At 40.4% G+C, this 20,238-nt stretch overlaps 2 protein-coding genes across 2 annotated transcripts; both read left to right on the top strand.

Annotated features, from left to right (window-relative positions):
* The first annotated feature begins 3,671 nt into the window (after nucleotides 1–3,671).
* On the top strand, nucleotides 3,672–8,441 carry CALHM4 (calcium homeostasis modulator family member 4). Its single transcript, XM_040058190.2, has 2 exons — nucleotides 3,672–4,400; nucleotides 5,206–8,441. Exons 1-2 carry the CDS (start codon nucleotides 3,843–3,845, stop codon nucleotides 5,608–5,610), a joined length of 963 nt encoding a protein of 320 aa, XP_039914124.1. The 5' UTR covers nucleotides 3,672–3,842; the 3' UTR covers nucleotides 5,611–8,441.
* Nucleotides 8,442–9,368: 927 nt separating this feature from the next.
* On the top strand, nucleotides 9,369–19,999 carry RWDD1 (RWD domain containing 1). Its single transcript, XM_040059821.2, has 7 exons — nucleotides 9,369–9,514; nucleotides 11,192–11,257; nucleotides 12,236–12,366; nucleotides 13,379–13,522; nucleotides 14,499–14,631; nucleotides 15,756–15,818; nucleotides 17,591–19,999. The coding sequence occupies exons 1-7, from the start codon at nucleotides 9,442–9,444 to the stop codon at nucleotides 17,701–17,703; spliced, it is 723 nt and encodes a 240-aa protein (XP_039915755.1). The 5' UTR covers nucleotides 9,369–9,441; the 3' UTR covers nucleotides 17,704–19,999.
* The last annotated feature ends 239 nt before the right edge of the window (nucleotides 20,000–20,238 follow it).

The raw sequence follows: 20,238 nt of genomic DNA, 5'->3' as shown, positions 1-20,238 counted from the left end.
CACACAGTCAAGCTTCTGTTTGCTCTCCATTTTCCAGATGGATAGACCTTGTATTAAATTTTCTCTAACAGAAAATAGAATTCTTTCAAATCACAAGAACGTATGTGTTGAGGGTTTGAAGCTATGTGAAAAAAAGAACTTGAACACAGGTTTCTCATACCACACATGAGTACTTTTACTAAAAGTCCAGTGTGGCTGCTGCTCTGACTGTGTTTCCAAATAAAGCAATATTGCTGTCACTTTGCTGTAGTGCCCTGCTTGGGAAGCATTCTCTGTTTGACCTGCTGAAACTTCTTTGGTTAGGTTATGTTTCTCAAGAGGGTGTTTTGAGACTTGAGTGCCTCCTTTCTGCTCTCTGCAGGAACCTAAAATCTCATAAATTTGCTTATAAAGCACAGCTGAATTCTGAAGTGAAATACCTAAGTTTTTTTAAAAAATCATTAACAGATTTCTATTCTTCCCTTAACATAAAGCTTATTATTTTTTCATCAGTGCTTGTCCTGATTACAGGGACAGGAACTTCTCCAAAGGCCAAAGAGACCATGACTTGGTAGCCTGCATCCAGACTGTGACCTGGCAGATCACAGGACTTGGGCTCCCCTCTACTCCCACAGGAAATCTGTCCTGCAGGTACTTCCATACCATGCTTTCTAACATGCACAGGTGGGCTTGACATCCATGCAAAATAGAACTCAAAATGCAGCTAGAGGAGCCACAGAACACTGGTCTTTTGACTGCTAACTTGGTGATGAAAATGTGTGCAGGACCAGAGAGACCAGGTTTCAGTCTCCAACTCCAAACTTCAGATGGAAAATAGAAGATCACTTCCCTCTTCCTCCCTACCTTTCCCTGGCCATTAGATAACAAAATCCTGTTTTGTTTTCTTGGTTTTTTGTTTTTTAATCTAATAAATATCAAAATACTCTTTGTTGCAAAACTAAGCACAACTGGTAGAACTATGGCAGGAAAGCTGGAGAACAGAGCTTTTTTGCAGTTTAGTCACATCTTATCATTAATAATAACTGAGCTTTTGGTTCAGAAAGAGATGAGGGAGTGAGTTTTTACTAGATCAGATGGAGAGGGGAGCTGAAACCAATCTCTCTATTCTGCCATGGTTGCATTATTTCAGTAAGAAGGAGAATAAAAGCTGCTGTGTATGGGAAGGTGAAATCTGTATTCCAATAACCATCTTTTAAAAGAAATGACAAATGATTCTCACTCCTTAAAAAAAAATATAAAAAATCTCTTCTTCTCATAAATGAGGTTACTGGCAGTGCTGACAGAGCCCTGCAATATGAAAAGCAAAACCATGACTAAGGTTTGTTCATGGATCCTATTGGCCTCAGATGTCAGTTATAAGCATCTTTTTGCCTCACAGGCCAGCCAGCTGCCACCTCAGGTAGTGGTATTTTGGATTGCATCCAATCCTAACTCTTCCTGGGAATTGGATAAACAGCCTAAATGTCTATCTCAGGACCCTGGATTCCTCTGCAAAGGCAAGTACTTAAAGGTTTGATGTGGCACCCAAGCTCTTAATTGGATCCAACCCTGTAATTTGTTCCATAATGGGATGACCCAGCAGGATCATTTACGGCAGAGCATGAAAGCAAATGCCAAAGAATGAAACTGCAAAAGTACAGAGTTGTTGTATTGATTGTATAAATTGCCTCATTCAACAGCCTTAGGCCGGCTATTAATATTTCAGTGTTGGATACCACTTCAGTTTTGCATCTAATGTGTTTTTTTGAGTAAACAAGTGATGCTTGGGAGGGCCTTCCTCCCTTATAAACAAAATAAGACTCAGGTTCCAAAAGAAATCTGAGAAGGAATCAATCAGAGATTTTAAAATTAACTTAGGTAAAACAGAAGACTCTTACAAAATAATTTTGTAATAGCCTGATAGGTTTATTTCATTGATTTTTTTTTCTTTCTTTTCAAATATAATGTCACTAGTACCAAAAAATAGTTACTGAAAATCCTGTGATACTGAAAGAAAATGAAGGTTTAAAAGGACAATAATCAGACAGTTCTGGGATTTCATTGTGCTATTACTCTGTCCAAACAACAAAGAACTTAACAAGTCCCAGAAAAGCTGTGACAAAGTGCAGCTGGATGTTTCTGTACTGATCTAATTTTTTGTAGCAGCGTCACATTGTTTGAGAGTCAGCTACCAGCAAGGAGCTCTTTCTCAGATGGTGACTGGGGATGAGACAAGCAGAGGTCCACTCTAACAGTGCACTGGAGGAACAGAGTCCTGTCTAGTGAACAGACAAGGCATGTATAACATGCCATCACTGTGTAAACAGCTGAGAGAGTGTCTCTGACATACAAGAAGACACCATGGGTGCCAAAACCACTGTTTGAGATCAAATTTATTAGTAGTAACCCTTTCTGCAAGGGGAGAGCAGAGGCTATGCAGACACTGTGATATCACACAACCAAGTCCACACATGCTGGAGATAAACATCTGTAATGGGAAGGCAAATTTTCCCATAAACTTTCTGGCTAACTGTTTTTTTCTTTTGTTACTTAGAATGTTTATATGACCAGGCTGTCAGACTCTTCAGTACAAATATTTGCACATTCGGATCAGCCTAGGTTATGCAATGCATAGAACTACTGGATAGCGTGACCATAGGAAAAATGTGATCCAGAGAAAATCATCAAGAGTGAAATGTTTTTCAGACCCCTGCTTAAGGCTTGATTTGTGAGAGATGCTTAGAGTCCAGGTCATATATCCCAATATCTAGAAGCCAGCTGTGGAAACATTTGACTGAAAAAAAAAATTATCTCTGTCCATGGAATAGGATTAACTATACTTGCAGAAAATCTTAGAACTTGTAATCATAAGCATGCTATACAAATACCAGCTGGCTTGACATTTTGTGAAGTGAATAGCACGTTATGAAAGAAAAAAACCAAAACCCAACAAAAAGAAGACCCCAAACCAAACAACAACTGCCCCCCCAAAAAAAAAAACAAAAAACCCAAAAAACCCCATCACAAACAAACAAAAACCCAAACAAACAAAAACCCACAAAAAACCAAAACACCCCAAACAAACAAACAAAAAACCCCAACCAGCTTTCCACAGGAAACATTCAGCACTGCCAGGAAAAGAGACATACCAGATTCTTGCCACCTACTGGTGAAACACTAAAATCCTCATCCTCGAGCAGCTAATTAAAACTACTACTTAGACTCCAGTGTTTGGACAATGCATTGCCCCTGACATCAAATGCAAACAGCACTTTCAAATGCACATTGTGCAACTTATGGAATATTCTGTAAGTTTATTTTAAAGTGGAAGCATTATTATTTTTTTTAATCAGTCCATTTGCTAAGGATTTGTTCGGATGATCTTTTATGAAGAATAGCTGGAAGGCTCCTTCGTTTTCCCGTAGTTTCATGCCATGTTTCTGCTAATTACTGTTGATTAGCAAACAGCTTGACAATTAGCCCTGACAAGTTGGCCGTCAGTTTGATAGCACTGCATGCCGTCCAAAAGGTAGGGGGAATTTATTGTTAATTTCACACAATTAGCAAGGGGCTGGCAGAGCTCACAACAGCCTAAAAGCTCAGTTTTCCAGAACAGCTGAGATAAATTACTGAATCAATGAAAACACATCAGTGGATGTCTGCAAGCATACTTAAAGCTACCAAACAAGTCCCTGAAAGTTAGGGGGAGGAGAAAGACTAGCAGGCCTTTTTTTGCTGTTGTTTGGTGGTATTCTTGTCAAGCTGTTGGTGTTTATTCTGCAATGCCATTAATGCTAGTTAAATATAACTAAAAGCTAGTGCTGACTTAAATCAAAAAAATCTGGTAAAGAATAGGATCTAAAATGACTTTCCTTCCAAAGTGGTTAACTTTTCTAAAAGGCAAAGAGGTCATTATTGCCAATGCAGTAATTGCGATATTGACAATCGGCGGGCAGCAACTTTTCTCTTTTTTCACATTCAGCTGTCCCTGTCATGTTGGACAGAACCTTATTTATGGTCTGGCTTTCCTAGGAGTGCCTGCCCTGATCCTTCTGATTGTTGGATACGCCCTGAACAACCAGACTTGGAGGCTGATTATGGGTAAAAGGCCTCATTTTGAGAGGGTGACTTCATCCAACAGGTTGCTGAAATGCAAACTGGTCTGCTTTGTCTTGTGCAGCATCACTGGGAGGGCCCTGGTCGCTCCAGTCACGTGGCTTGCAGTCACCCTGATAAATGGCTCATATTATATCTGTGCTGTGAGCGAGTATGTCCCTGTGTATTACTATGGAGCTGCTCCTAATGTTACTGCTAGTGAACGCAGTAGGATATTGGCTACGTTTCCCTGCAGTCAGCTGGTTCCTCCAGAGCTGACCCGAGCAAGAGATGAAGTGATTCTCCTCCTGCGATACCAGTCACAAGTGAGTAACTCCTGTTGCTTCTGTTGCCTCTAAACCTGATGATGGGAGGTGAAGCTAATTCAGCAGGCAAAGGGTTAGGATAAAACAAGATCGGTGTCCTCCATCTTGAGTCCTAAGTATCTGTGTGTTTTGAAGACTGTTCTCTTAAGTGGAACTGAACTTTTTTGGGTATGTAAATATAAATGCTTGTCCCGTTTGTTACCTGCTACCTGAGTGCACACTCTTCCTTGTGTAGTATCCTGAAAAGTAATATCAAGAAAGACAAATGGAAATTCAAGAGCCAGGGAAAGTATGAAGTTTCTTCATTAAAGCAGAAAAAAATGAGACTAAGAGACCCCGGCTATGACAGCTCCATGTGAACCCATGTAAAATCTTGGGCTTTAGATCAGGCTCAATTCTAGGAGTTCGCATACTCGGTAAATAATAGGGGAAGCATTAAATTGTCATATCAGAGAAAACTGTTTTTAAACAGGCTATAAGCTAATATAGTCTAGGACCTGGATGGCCTATCTTATAACACTAATAGCTGAGAAAGCAATATTCTTAAAACTGACAACAGAACTTTCTTGAACTTGAAAGGAACATGTGATTTTACTTTATGTCTGACTCCAGTAGGCATGGACTGGGCTTGGTGTTTACAGATGCTTTCCCGGCTTATACCTTGTTAATGCTATTATTTACAAAAACCAAGTAAAGATAGCCTTATGGATTTTCTGGTGCTCAAAAGTTATCGTTGTGAGTATTTTCAGCTCTAACAGGTGTGTTTTTTTTTTTTTTTTTTTTTTTTTTTTTTTTTTTTTGTAAGGTGGCTGGCTGGCTTCTGATTGCTGTGGTGGTCATCACTGTGTTCCTTTCTTACTGCCTGGCAAGCTGTTTCTCCCCGCTCAGCTTTCTGCATTTCAGATACTGGAGCAGCTACGTCCACAACGAGCAGGAGCTCTTCGATGAGGCGGCAGAGCAGCACTCCAGGCTCTATGCCATGCAGCACGTAAGGAAGTTCTTTGGCTTTGTCCCAGGAAGTGAGAATGTAAGGGAAATTCGTATCCCATCTCTCAGGGAGTGGCAGGCCATTTCTGGACTGGCCTTTCTAAAACGAGTGGATGAGGAGCACTATGATTACAGCCTCCTCCATGACTGGGCACTCAAGGAGCGTGCAAGTGGAAAGTATCTGAGGATTGATGAAGACCCTGGGATCATAACACAGCTCTGAAGATACAAGCCCCCACAATACTTTGCAGAAAAACAGGAACCTGTCTAGCTGTATACAGACCTGAGCTACCCTGGAACTTTCCAATATAGTATTACATTGATGTATAAATTGTGTGAGAAAGTGCATTTTGTTAACGTAGTCCTTTAGCGCCTGCTTACAGATGTTTTTACTGATGGCATTTTGACTCCTGTAGGATGTTGTGATCCATGCCTAGATTAGGGTGGGCTATTTCAAGCTTCAGCTCTCTGCTTTCTAACAGTTGTGCTGAAAGAATAAGTACTGAGAAAGTTATTTACAAATGCTTCTTTTTTTTTTTTTTTTCTCTTTATTCAAAGGATCTTTAAGAGGTAGACCTTGATGGGTCCTATGAAGTGGTCCATTCTGTATAGAGCAAGGGTGCTATCCAGCTTTTCTTTAGTGACACCTAGCAGAAATTACTTATTTCTCCTCTTCCACTTTTTTTTTTTTTTATTATTATTATTGAAGTAATCTACACTGAGCTAACTACTAGTTAAGTCTGAGACTACAGAATGTAGGAAACACATGGGGAAATTTTATCATCAAAGGCTGAGTTTAGACACAATGATGAGAGACCTTTCAATTCTGATAAGGAGATAAATTGCCACTGAGACACATGGTAGAGGTGTGTAACACATGGCAGCTGTATGAACACTTGACATATGGTGAACTGAGTTGAAATGTATCCTGGCTGAAAGCAATAGCAGGGTCCATCTCCTGTCTGGAAATACTTCAAATTCTCCAAGGTGTTTGTGTGCTTGCCTACTGTACAAATAGAAAATGAGGATGAGAAAAATCTCAGTCTGGGCAGTAGGGTTTGCTTTGCCTCTGTACACTTGTAATTTATAGATATATTAGGCTCATTAACATTACTGTGATTAAAAACTACTGAACTTTGTGAAAGAAGGCTTAATGGCGTTGTTAAGTCAGTTTGGTATGATGTGATATTACTGACCTCCTCTGCAACACTCCGCAGATGTTTCTAACTCTAAGGGGGAGGGAAATGCATGCCATAATTTTTTAATGCTTCCTGTATTGCCTTGCCATGTACACATATATATGTGGGCTCCAAAGCTATATGCTACACTATAGGATGCTATCTGCTACTAATAAGTGACCCCAAGGGCTTGAGGTGGAAAAAACTCATTATTTAGTACATTTTACTAGAAAAGGCAGGAGCCAGAACTGCCCTGTCATTCCCCTCCTCATCTGGATAGAGGAGAGAATATATAAGGAAAGGCTCATGGGTTGAGATAAGGACAAGGAGAGATCACTCAGCAATTACTGTCAAGAGCAAAAGAGACTCCACTTGGAGAAATTATTTTAGTTTATTACCAATGAAACTGGAGTGGGGTAATGGGAACTAAACCTGAAGTACCTTTCCCCACCACCTTTCTTCTTCCTGGGCTCAATTCCACTCAAAAATTTTCTACCTTCTCTCCTCCAGTGGTGCAGGGGGTGTGAGTAAATGGGGGTTGCAGTTCATCACATTGTCCCTGCTGCTCCTTCCTCCCTGGATGGAGGGCTCCTCACATTCTTCCCCTGCTCCAGCATTGGGTACTCCCTCCACTGGCTTCTCTGGTGTTGGTCCCTTCCAGAAGCTGCAGTTCTTCATGAACTGCTCCAGTGTGGGTCCTTCCATGGGGTGCCACCCTTCAGGAACCACCTGTTCCAGGGTAGGTCCCCTGCAGGGTCACAAATCCTGCCAGCAAACCTGTTGCAGTGTGGACTCTTCTCTCCACATCTTGCCAGGAGTGCTCTAGCACAGGTTCCTGGTGGGGTCACAGACTCCTGCAGCCACCCACCTGCCCTGGTGTGGGTTCCTCCTTGGGCTGCAGGTGGAGCTGATTCATCAGGGACCTCCCTGGGCTGCAGGGGCACAGCTGCCTCACCATGGGCTGCACCACGGGCTGCAGGGGAACCTCTGCTCCAGGGCCTGCAGCACCTGCTTCCCTGCCTTCCTCACTGAGCTTAGTGTCTGCAGAGCTGTTCCTCTCACTCCTCTCTGGCTGCAATTTCTGTTGCTCAGGATCTTTTCCTCCCTTCTTTAATCTGTTACCCCAGAGGTGCTGCCACCATTGCTGATGGTGCTGAGCCTTGGTTACTGGTGGGTCCGTCTTGGAGCTGGCTGGCATCAGCTCTGTGGGATACAGGGGAAGCTTCTGGCAGCTTCTCACAGAGCACCCCTGCAGTGCCCCTGCTACCAAAATCTGGCCATGCAAACCTAATAAAAGGTAATGGAACTGCACTGTTTATGTGAACCCCTTAAGAAACAAAGTATCTCTGGTAGTAAACACAACTTCTGATTTAATTTTAAAAATATTTGTGGGGCTTTTTAATAAAAGATGGAACACTGTAATCTGGAACACATGCAACTGATCTGTATATCTGAAGGTTTTGATAGAAAACGCTGATGTCTGGATCCAAATGACAAAAACCTGCTGTTTTCAGGCCAGGTGAATTCTTTCCACATCTGTTGTTTTATAGTACTACTATAAAGTTATGTAATATTTGCAGTTAAGAGTAAGCTGTAAAATTCTTTTCATTTCTTGCTCACCGAAGGCTTCATGGTTTCTGATTTTGTCCCAATTACTATCTGCCCTGCATTTTTCACAACAGTATGTAATCTAAAATACTGACTGGAAATACTGTCATCGTGAAGTCAGCCTGCCAATATACTAACAGACTATCACTTTGGTAGTATATATTAATCCACAGTACTACAGCTGTAGTTTTTGAACTAATTTGGTGTATTTCCCTTTACTCCTCGGCTCTTTGAAACTACCATGAGGATTGGCAGTGAAGGTTTTAAATCAATTCATGATTACAGACAAACCTATGAGTTGATACAGTTGAACAGTCAAACTGTGCCTGCTAAAATGAGTCATTCGTAAGTCAAGAATCCATTTAGAATTCCAGTTTGCTCACTTGAAAATTCTCTTTATGGTAAGTTTTCTGGAAACCCTGGGCTTATAAAATGTGTTGGGAAAATTGCCAGCCATGGGACCATGAACGTGATGCACCTTAAAACTACTCTGTGCACCACGGACCCATCAGGGTCTGCTGTCGTTCAGCCCTCGAGAGTGTTAAATTCTTCACGCTGGCAGGTAACCCCAAAGCACGGCAGCCCCCAACACCGTTAGCCTTGGCCACTCCTGTTCTGCACATGCATCACGGTGATGCCGCCGATGTGATGGGACTCCTCAAATCACGGTGAACGCTTCCTGGGAAGCTGGCGGGTGCTGTTTAACTTCAAGCTGCAAATCCCCAGCTGCATCAAATAAACCTCCAATTTCTGGCAGAAATGGCATTCAGCCGCCTTCACGGTATCCTTTCGCAATACCTGGAGCATCGGGTTTGAATCCCCTTCAGTTTGCTGATTCCTGTAAATTTTCAAGGGAAGAGCGTCCAAGAGCGAACCATACCGTCACCGGTCCGCGTAACACAGGCACTGCGGACCCCGGCTCTGCCGAGGCCGCCGCTCCCGGGAGCGGCAGGGAAGCAGCGCGGGCGATGCCAGCAGGATCCCGCCCGGAGCCGAGCGCCAGGCAGGGAGTGCGGGGACTGACTGAGCAGCGGGCACCGCAACTGTGGGGGCGACCGAGGAACAGTCCCCGACCGGCTCCCCGTGCGCGGCCTCCCTCCCTCCGCCGGTGCAGCCCGGCCCAGCCCAGAGGCGGCATTCCCGCCTACCGCGAGCGCGAGGCATGCTAGGAAGGGCCGGCACGGGGCCGGGACAACGCAGGCGCGGGCGGGGGTGCTGGCGGCGGCGGCGCGGTGCGGGCGGCCCATGGCCGTGGGCGGCGGGCCACGATGACCGACTACAGCGAGGAGCAGCGCAACGAGCTGGAGGCGCTGGAGTCCATCTACCCGGACTCGTTCACCGGTGCGGGGCCGCGCCGGGGCCGCGCTCGCCGCCGGCCTGCGGGGGGGAGGAGCGGGAGGCCGCGGCGGGGCTGCCGAGCGTCCCGCGGGGGCTCCGAGCGGCGCGGCTTGGGTGGGTGCTCGGGATGTCGGTTCGCTTTCCTTGGCCGGGAAAAGCAAAGCCCTCGATGGCCCTCGTGGCCCGGTCCGTGGGCGCTGCCCCTGCCGCGTTTAGCGCCGTGGCACATCAGCCAGCCCGGCGTGGGCAGCCCGGTCCCCTGTGCTGGAAGGATGCTCTTCGGAGAAGCCTTTCAAAAGATGCGGCCCTAGGTGGGAATCGCGGAATCGGTTTGTGTGCCGACCGGTTTTCCTTTCTGGTAACAAGCTTGTCGCGATCGTGAGGCGCGGGGTGTTTTGGAGCGCTTAAAGGTGCTGTTTCCTCCTTAAATGTATCGCCACTACCTGCCTTACTCCATTGCGGGTGAAAAAAAGACAAGCTTTAATTTCCTGGTGCAGCATGTTATATTGCTGAAACTTTCGTGTTTGGATACATTGGTTCATCAGTTTTTCAGAATTTTCAATTTACCATCACACAATCAAGAGTGTCTACCATGCCTCCTAATCCAACGTGATTTTGGGCATTCCGTATTCAAGGAATATTAAAAGTGAAAAACCTGGGGCATTTTCTGTTTCCTTCCTGCACAGTATCTACTCTGCCTAGCATTCCAGAGCATCTTACTTGGCAGTAACTTCACCACACAGGCCTTTGCCCAGTACAATTGCCTGTTGCTTCAATCTGAAAATCTTTTCAAGTCTACTGTTTTATGTTAAAGATTACTTAGAGGTATATGAATTGATCTCTGGTAGCTGGGGATGCTGGATATCTGATACTGATATGGAAGTCATATTCTTTCGTACAGCCTCTACTCTGATGCTTACTCAGAGTTATTGTTCACTCATGTAAAGCTTTTATGCCTAAGAGAAGAGAGGGGGATAAAGATCGTAGTAGTATATTAGCAGTTAGGCAAAATTCAGTTGATAGTTTGAGAGCATGTACACTAATTTGGGCATAGGTTATAGCAGTGATGCAGAGCAGTGAGGATGTGGTCTGCAACCCGCAGTTGTGCAGTGAGGTTTTTAGCCTGTGAAACACAGGTCACAGCTCTTGCTATGTTGTGTTGTCTGTCTTCTAGCTGCCTGATTCACACACTTTCATTCTAGTATGTTGCTTGGTTAGTAGCATTTCCTGCATTAAGCTGTTTTAAATATCAGTGCAGGCATGCTGTAAAAATAGTCCAGGGTCAAGAGTGCACTGGATGCTCATCAGACACAATTAGTGCAGTACAGCAGATTAACTTTGGTAGCTTTCTGCACGCAGTCAGTGCATTACCAGAAGTTGCTTGATTTGATTTGCACTTTCTGGAACAGTGAAACTTCCAGAAGAGAAAGTTTTCCAAAAGTGGAAGCCTTTGGTATTGCTTGATGATGTATGGTCTCATTCAAAGAGCACTCCAGGCATCACATTATATGGAAAATAGTTGTTAATTGAAAAGTATTACATTAATAAGTTAAAAAGGCCCTTAACACTGTATCAAGAGTTTACTTTCTTCATAAGTCCTTGAAAAATTCTATTTTAGTGATGTGAAGAAGTAATTGATTTAAAGGCTCTCCCTGACTCTTACTTTTTTTTTTTGAACAGTATTGTCAGAAAAACCTACTACTTTCACAATCACTGTGACATCTGAAGCTGGAGAAAATGATGAAAGTAAGTTGATCATGTCTTACTCAGAAACTTCTCCTGTATATGTTTAAATCTATCACCAACAGCTGTGTGTACCTCCACTTGGATCCTTGTAGGGTCCTAATACAGCAACCATTCCTTAGCAAATGTGGTTCAAGTATTTGGGTGATCTTGTTTAATTTGCAGAAATTGGGTCCCAAGTCCCTTGTTAGGTACCAACAACTGCGTGGGCATGTTGTAAGCAAACCTGACTCCAAGCAAGTTTGAAAGCTGCCATTCTGGATACTATAACAGAGGGAATAAACTGGTGCTGTCCTAGTTTTATAGGAGTAAGTCCTGTGTAAAGCAGGTGTCTGTTGCACAGATTGCTGTTGTGCCGAGAACTGTGAGTCTGGAACTAAAGTAAAGCTTCTCCCTGGTGTGTAAAAGGATGTGTAAAAGTAATTTAATTCTCTTTTGCCTTGTTTCCCTGTTACACCGGCTCTGGGCAGCTTCAGATTGAATGTTTTTTTCTTAGGCAGTTCTCTGCTTAATAACTTCTACTGTACATGGTGTTTGTCCACAGTGTGGAGCCCTGGAACCCAGCACAGGCTGATGGTTCAACCAGGCACACAGAATCTGAAATGTTAATATGCTGAGATTTTCTCTAGTTCTGTTATTACAACTCTTGCTGTTTTCCAGCTTTAAGTAGAATATGAGGGAGATTACTGCTCTAGTACCTGTCATACCACAGAAGTTTTTTCAGTCCTCCTAAAGACCTTTCAGATATTAGTAGGTTTTGCAAGTGTAAACTTTATCGTCTTATCATCTTAATTTCTTTGAACTCTTAGGTTATGTTTAAATCTGTTCATATTGTTTTAATATCTGTGTAAGAAGACTGTTCCTTAAAGGCAAGAATATTTTATATTCTATAGTCTTTAGGCTGTTGATGCAGTGGGAAAACATACAATTAAAGTTATGCAGAGTTACCACCATAAGAATATGTGTTTCCTTACCTTGTAGCTGTCCAAACGACCCTTAAATTTACCTATAGAGAAAAATACCCAGATGAAACTCCGCTATATGAAATTGTCTCACAGGAGAATCTTGATGATAATGATGTCATGGACATAATAAAACTGCTAGAGCAGCAGGTAAGGAAAATGGAATATCTTGGTACAGCTTGATACCATTTCACACTTTGGCTGGAATTTCTTCTCAAATCAGTTGTTTTCAGAGATACCTGCTACTGGTCTGAAACATGTTCCATACTGTAGGGACTTTGAGGTTTGCATTTGGTGAATGACATAATTGAGGTAAGATATAGGGCTAATTCAGTGTATATGATAATATAGAATAATGAAATGGAAGTGCACTAGAGCTTCCCCTCTTTTCCACTTCTAGCTTAAGGTGAATTTCTTAAGCTCTGTGTGTGTGTGTGTGTATATATATATGTATATATAGTATTTGTGGAAATAAGCCACCTCAGTTTCATTTGGAAATATTAAAAAATGCCACAGTGATTCTTGATTCTTTTTAATAACATAACTGTTTGGGGGTGAGGTGGATCTCGTCAACCTTTGGGATCAGTGAGAGCGCATTGTGGAGAAAAGAAGGAAGCATTTCTTTGGTTTCAGGAATTTCTGACAAGTCCTCGCTGCCTTAAAATTGCCATAATATGTTTAGTGGGCATTTTTTTCATTTTCAGTTTACTTCATATAACCTTCCTTCCCTCAGCTGATGTCTTTTGGTTTTCTTGGGACACTTGTCTCACTTCAAAGGAGCATGTAATAGAATTAAGGAATAAACTGATCCAGGAGAAGAAAGATTCTGAGTGACTTGTCTCTTGTGATTTATGATATTCAAATTTTAGACTTGTGTTTCTACTGTAGGTTTTGTTTTATTCATGAAAAAGCCTTTCAGAACATCTGTATAATGTGTTAATAACTGGAACACAGACATTCATCTTTGTGTTTTGCTGCACACCCATTTGGGGATAACTAACTGGATAGCTGGCCGGTTGAATTTGAATTTTACAGCAAACTTTTGAGACTGGTGCAGAATATGTCAGCTGTGCCCTCTGCATTTGCACAACATCCTGCTTCGTATAAACATATTTATGCATTCAGATTGTTCTGTTTGAAGTTGCCTTCTTTTGTGTTGTAGGCAGAAGAAAATTTAGGAATGGTAATGATCTTCACTCTAGTGTCAGCAGTACAGGAGAAATTAAATGAAATAGTGGATCAAATAAAAACACGAAGAGAAGAAGAGAAGAAACAGAAAGAAAGAGAAGCAGAAGAAGAAGAGAAAGTATGTAAAATAATGTTTTCAATGAAAAAGACTTTCCACTTCTTTAAAATATAATGGTTTGATGCAGGAGCAGTTCTCAGTTCCAGTGGGAAAGGAACAGCTATCCTAAAGATGATTTATTTGAAACTTAAATTGTCTAATGAACTTAAATGATCTTTTTTTTCCCCTTTTGTCTTAATCAGTCGTTTTTTAGAATCTAGCTGCATGTTCACAGTCCCTTCTAGTATTACTTTCTAAGGCAGGGATTTTTCCCAAATGAAATCAGATTTGTTGTAGACAGTTTTTGCTGGAAGAAAGGGGAGCAAAAAAGGCTAGAATTATGTCATGCTGCACGCGGGCTCCATGGTTTGAGGAAGGCTGTCTTCCTTGCTGGACTGAGTGGATAGGGTGGAAGCAGTGGAACCAATCTTCAAAGACTGGTTCACCCTCCTGTAGAATAGTTTTACCATTTGTAGATTGCGTTGTAAGTCCAGCTAATGAGTCTTCACTCACTTCTTGAGAAATAGCTGGAGGGTGATGGGTCTTGGACCGTTCTGTATTTCTGAAAATTGGCAAAGAAATATCTGAGAAAAAAATAATATTCTTTTTTTTTTTCTGTTTCAGCAATATAAAAGGATTAATGTATTTTAATGAGCAATATTTCAGTGCAGATTGCGCTTAAAGATAAGAAGTGCCTACTTAGAGATAACCTATATTAGTGGGGAGTTGTGAACTATTGCACTCCAGGTTCAAAAGGAGTATGTAGGATTCTTCCATGAGAGTTTCTACCTCAGTATAATTCTCTGAGGGGAGAGTCCCATGACAAAAACCACAAGAATGTGTTCTTTATATAGTCTCAGGATTAGGAGTAATTTCTCAGAACATTTCACAGCAAGCAAAGCTTGTGGAGTGTTGTAGTTTAAATAATTAAGAGAATGCTTATCTTCAGCTGTAGCTTTGCAAATTGTGTTTGCAGCCTTTTTTTCTGTTCTTCCAGCAACGTTTTCATGGCACTCCTGTTACCATTGAGAATTTCCTTAATTGGAAAGCCAAGTTTGATGCAGAACTTCTTGAAATAAAAAGGAAAAAGATGAAAGAAGAAGAACAAGCAGGCAAAAATAAGCTAAGCGGTATGTTTTAATACTGGTCCTGAAATTTCTGCAATGGTACCAGCCTATAATGACAAGTCTAAAAGTAATTTTTACATAGACTATAGGTCTTGGCATCCTGCTCCACAGTCTGCATGGCTTAGCTTTGAACTAGATCTCCTGTGATGCTGGATCTACTTTTGACCTAATTACCTCAAAAAACATAACCAGTGTGGTCATGCTGTACCACTGTTCTGTTTTCTCCTCACTTCTGGATAGTTTTGAAGAAATTTGACAGAGATGGAAATTTTAATGGTATTAAGTTTCATAAAAAGCTGTACAGGACAGAAGACATGCTTGATTCCTCTCTGAAGGGTATGCATTTGGGAATCTGCAAAGGTGAGATAACAGGAATCAGGCTTTTAGTTTTTCTGTTCTTTAAGGTATTGTTAGTATGTGGTGTCTGTTTTCCTTTATACAGATGTAGTTTATAGAAGCTTCCCTTTACAAAACCAAAACCAGGCTTATTCTTGGATGTCATTAGAGTAATTCCAGTGTTACCATAGACACCAACCAGTCTTGTTTGTGGAAGCTTGCATGAGCAATGTAGATGGAAGACAGGTGATTGTGGAAAGAGTCCTGAGCTTTTCTTCTTGTCCCTCCCAGTCAGAAAGGCTTCACTCTTCTGTGATGTTGCCTTCACAGCTGTGTGTATGTGTAGGACCTGGTGATTTGTGTAGATCCAAGTTGCTTTTTGAATGAGAGAATATATGAAAAAAGGTGGAGGAGCCAGGTGATTTCCTTCCCAGTTCCCACAGAGGATTTCTTGTGGAATGCAAAATGAAGACTAAAGCAATAAGAACTGAATGCAGGCTGTGGGGTGTAAATTTTTCTGCCCCCCATTATTAAGGTGTTAATAACATCACAGTGACCCATTTCACATGTCACAGGAGGAAACTTGTTGGCATGGGTGAATCCTGGGTGAACTAAAAAAAAAAAAATACCAGAATAGGGCACTTACAGAAATGAGCAGTTAAAACCACAAAAGACTGCTAGAACTGGTGATTTGAAAAGACTAAAATACATATGCTAACTGTTGTTGCCTTAGGTTGATAGTTTTTTCAGAACTGTACTTGCATATATATTGTTTTTTATTTTATTTCTAGGTAAACAGCTGTTTGAAATGGATCACAACCTTGACACCTCTGACATCCAGTTCTTGGAGGAAGGTAAATTTGTATTTGATTCCACAACTGAAGGGCAGTTGCTTAAAATTGGTCAAATTTCTTAAGCGAAATCTGTGTATATCTCTAACTTAATATCTTACATCAGAATCACTTTTACGTTGGAAGAACGTTCTGAGAAGTACCGCTTTGCAGAGTGAACAAAAGTAATTTTAACTTTCCTCAAAACCAAAATGTTTCCAGGATGATAAAGTGTATTTATTTGCAGCCTTTTGCTTGAGTTGATCTTATTTACATTGCTTCTATTTAAATTATTGGACTGGGAGTAAAACCAATTAAAAAAAAAAAAGAAAAGCAAAAACAAAAAACCCCAACTCAACCCAGATTTTTTTTTTTTTTTTTTTTTCCCCCCTAGTAACCAGCTTTCTAACTGCTGATTTCAAGCACAGGTCTTGAACTTTTGTCACCTTTTCTCTGAACCTCAACATCAATAGTAAACATCTTGCAGGTCAAAATAAATGTTATTTGCTTCTGTGGAACCCAGTTCTTTTTCATGGTTTCTGTAGACGTGCCTTTTACCTTACCTAAAATACTGACCTGGTGCCAGATGAAAATTCTGTAACCCTGTGCCAGAAGAATATCAAACTTGGAAAACCAGCTGGAGATAAAGCATATAAAAGCATTTATACTCACAGTAACATACCTATTTAATTTGCTGTACTGCTTTTTAGTATCCTAGTTTAAAATACCTGAGTTTTGAGGTAAGACAGCTCTTTAATATAGCTGCATTATCTACTGGTATTACAAAACACATGCAGAAGAGAGTCAAGATTCTTCTCTGCAAGTAACAATTAAAAAAAAAAAGTTTATGAATGTCAGTGAGTATAAACTTGAAATGATAGTAATGGGAAAGTTTAGTTTCTTTTACAGGGAATAATTTAATCTTGTCTTCCTACAAAGTAGCTAAAGTGAAGATGGTTTGTTGATGGCACATTTGGCTGCCTCAGGGGAGGAACAGACCTCTGCCTGGGCTCTGTGCCCAGATGATTTTGGATTAATTCATTAATTGGTAATCCTGTTGCTATTGGTGATTAAAAACTCGCATTCTTATTGCTGCTTGCATTCTATCATAGATGCAAGAGATTACTAAGTCTGTTTTAATATTACAGTAGCATGTACTACTAATTTTCAGAGGATATTGGCATTATCTTATATAGGTGCCTTCAATTCCAGTGAAGTAATAGAAACTTTATTAGGTGACCACAAGATGTCACTGTTGATATATAAAAACAAAATAGCAGTCTTCAAGTTTTATCCTTAGGTCAGCAGCTTCTCTTTCAGAAGAAAATGTAAAAGTAGCCAAAGCTTCATCTTGCTTGTAAATTTTAAATTTGAAAGCAAATATATGTATGTCAGCATAGAGTGTGTAAGGAGTTTTTTATGAACCCTGTTCATTTATCTCACTCGGATAGTAGTAATTATTCCAGCTGTGAGGTTCTGAGCTCCTGCTTTGGCTGTCCTGGGGAGAATCTCTGCTTCTGGCAAATGTAAATGTTAATTGCGTTTTCCCAATGAATTCTGAGTATCTGTGTGACATTTCTTTTGACTGGGTTTTGATACAAAGGAAAAAAACCTTTCAGCTTTAAAAAGATAAAATGTGGCATTTCCTTTTCCATATCTTTTTGATGTATAGAAAGCCAAGCAAGTTAGCAGCAACCTACATAGAAGAACTAATGCAAAAAAAAATCTTGTATGATTTGTTGTTGTTAATGTTTTCCTTGTTGCATGAAAATAAAGTATCTTTCTATTCCTTACAGCTGGAAACAATGTGGAGGTTGATGAATCTTTATTCCAAGAAATGGATGATTTAGAACTGGAGGATGAAGAGGATGACCCTGACTACAACCCTGTTCATTTAGATAGTGATTAGACTTATTTGAACTGATTCTGTCATCATTATGGACATATTTAAGGAGAGAGGGGCACGCAGGAAAGCCACAGCATCTGTGGTTTTAGTAAAGTGTATTGTTTTTCTTTCTTCTTTTTTTTTTCCCAAAGAAAAAAAAAAACAAAAAAAACATATTTTAAATCCAGGAGAATGGTCTTCTGACGACTTTCACTATAAATAAATTTACTTTAATATTTCAAATGAAAAATTTGAGAAATATTGATCTGTCTGAAAATGCTTTTCTATTTTGTCTAATTTTTTTCCTCCCTACTTCTGTAATTGTCCTTTGAAGAGATGTGGCAACATGCAAGATGGAAAGATGTTACAGCAAGCACTAAGCACACCCGCATCTGAATGCTGAGCAGCTCTTCTGCTGTCTTCCACCTGGGATAAACATGGGCAGCTTTGGTGAATAAAAGGGATCACTATGGATACTATGCAGTTATTTTTTTGTTTGTTTCTTCCTCCTGTGGAATTTTTTAATAATTCAAGTCAGTTCTGGTGCCCCAATCTGCTGTGGATCTACAGCACTAGTCACCTTTGTTGTATAGCCTTGTTAAAGTCTAAGGGAAACCATTTCCATACAATTAGAGTGAATTTTTTTGCCATAGACGTGAATTATATTTTCAAAATGGCGAATTGAGGTCAGGAGGGGGAAAAAAAAAAAGAGAATGTGAAGTCCTCTTGATGTTTGGTTGATTTGTTCAGAGAGGGTTTGGTTTTTTTGAATGTGTGCCTCAATGAACTTGCATGAAAAATCAAAACCCACCTTAGGAAGATTAGTTTGCTTTTGACAGCAGACTGTATGGAAACACTATGAGTGGAGTGCACATTACAGCAGCAGGATTTATAGAGTGCTCTATAGATTTGAATGTAACTGATGTAGTTTTAGAAGCATTGTGTTGGCAGCCTGTGAAGGTTAGCACCATGCAGTAAAGCTACACATCAACTTGGGGATGTTGCCCATCCTTCAGAGTTGTTTCTGGAGCTAACAGCTGTTAGACTCCTCCCTTGCCACCTCCAAGAAGTCCAAACACTGCAAGAACTGCAGTGTTTAAACACGCTGTGTTTGAAACTGCAGCGCTAGAAGGATGATGGTGTCAAAAGACAGCTTTCCAAATAGACAGGCACCTCAATGATTGAACACTGTGCTGAATTTTAAACACTGTTAGTAGACTGCCTTAACTGTGCCAGCTTCAATCATTGAAGAGGGTTGCACTAAAGTATCACATTGCTTAGAGGAATAATAAATTCATGAATTTTAGTATTTGAAAATTCCATATTCAAGATGAGAAGTTTAATTATTGAAATAATGGTTATAAGATTCTTTGCTCATATCTCTTGAGAACATCTGTTTAGGATGACTTCCTTTAACCTGTTTTTTTTTTTCCTTTTTTTCAATCAAAGTGAATGAATTTCTAGTAGCTAGAAATAAGTGTTCAAGAACCCTGTAAATACTTTTATAAATTAACCATGTGCCTTTGTTCCTACTGTTGTTCCTTTGTTCTTTTTAATTTTGGCTACTAAGAACTCTAGATAAGCATCCAGATCTCAATGATATTTTATGTTTCAAAGCAATAAGCAGGATCTGTGCTCCAACAGTGTTACCAGATACATTAAAAAAATTGTGAGCTAATGTGACATTAAATCTCATCTTTTCCAAAGATACATTGGAATTGAAAGCTTCATAGTTACTACATCCAGCTTCCTGTGTAATTGCTAGGATGCTTTAAAATTATCTTCAGCACTGAACTTATTTCTTGTGTCAACTCAGCTGCATAAAACCTCATTTAATTCCTAAGGCAGCTTTCAATTTCCAGCTATGTATGTTTAAAACCGATGTTTTTTCATAAAAGGAGTGGAGCTCTCTATGTTTGGTTCAAATCCAAGAATCCTGTGTAGTTTGTGCAAATGTAATCAGAAAATTTTCCAAGTGGATCACTTCTAAGTCACCTACATGTGAAAGGAAGTTTCTCATGAATTCTATTTCTAGAACAATGAAATTTTCTAGTCTGTTTTCACACTAACATATTTATTGGTTTTCATGCAGAGAATGTATAGTTTAAAAATGCTAAAATTATGTACAAGTTAAAATGTGATTTTGCTGTTGTAATTCAAAGCAGAGGAAACAATAAGGGTTGAAGTGACAAAAAAAAAATTGCATAAGTCTGTTCCTTCAGGTCTTTGGATGAAGTTTTAGTGATTCAGTCTGAACAGCAGATTTGTTTAGCTTTGTTAGTAATTAACATCTGTGAAATAAAAGGGAATTTGACTGAGAGTAAGCTTGGCTGTGTGTGTGTTTGCTGAAATGAACGGAGATAAGGGGGTTTTTGCTGGAAAAAGTCTAGGTGGGATATTTAAATTTGCTTATGTACTTTGGATTAGATGGAAAACTAATTCTTATTAATTGAATAAAATCCCATCTATAAACTTTGACAGAGTTACAGTAATTTAAAATTCTGGTGCTGATAACCTTTCTTGCATGTTGCTTTTAAGTGCCTTAGTCCAAAGCATGCA

The sequence above is a fragment of the Hirundo rustica genome, chromosome 3, assembly GCF_015227805.2.
Source record: "Hirundo rustica isolate bHirRus1 chromosome 3, bHirRus1.pri.v3, whole genome shotgun sequence".
NCBI classification, from domain to species: domain Eukaryota; kingdom Metazoa; phylum Chordata; class Aves; order Passeriformes; family Hirundinidae; genus Hirundo; species Hirundo rustica.
Note: the sequence above shows the minus strand (reverse complement) of the source record. Positions and strands in the feature narration are given on the sequence as shown.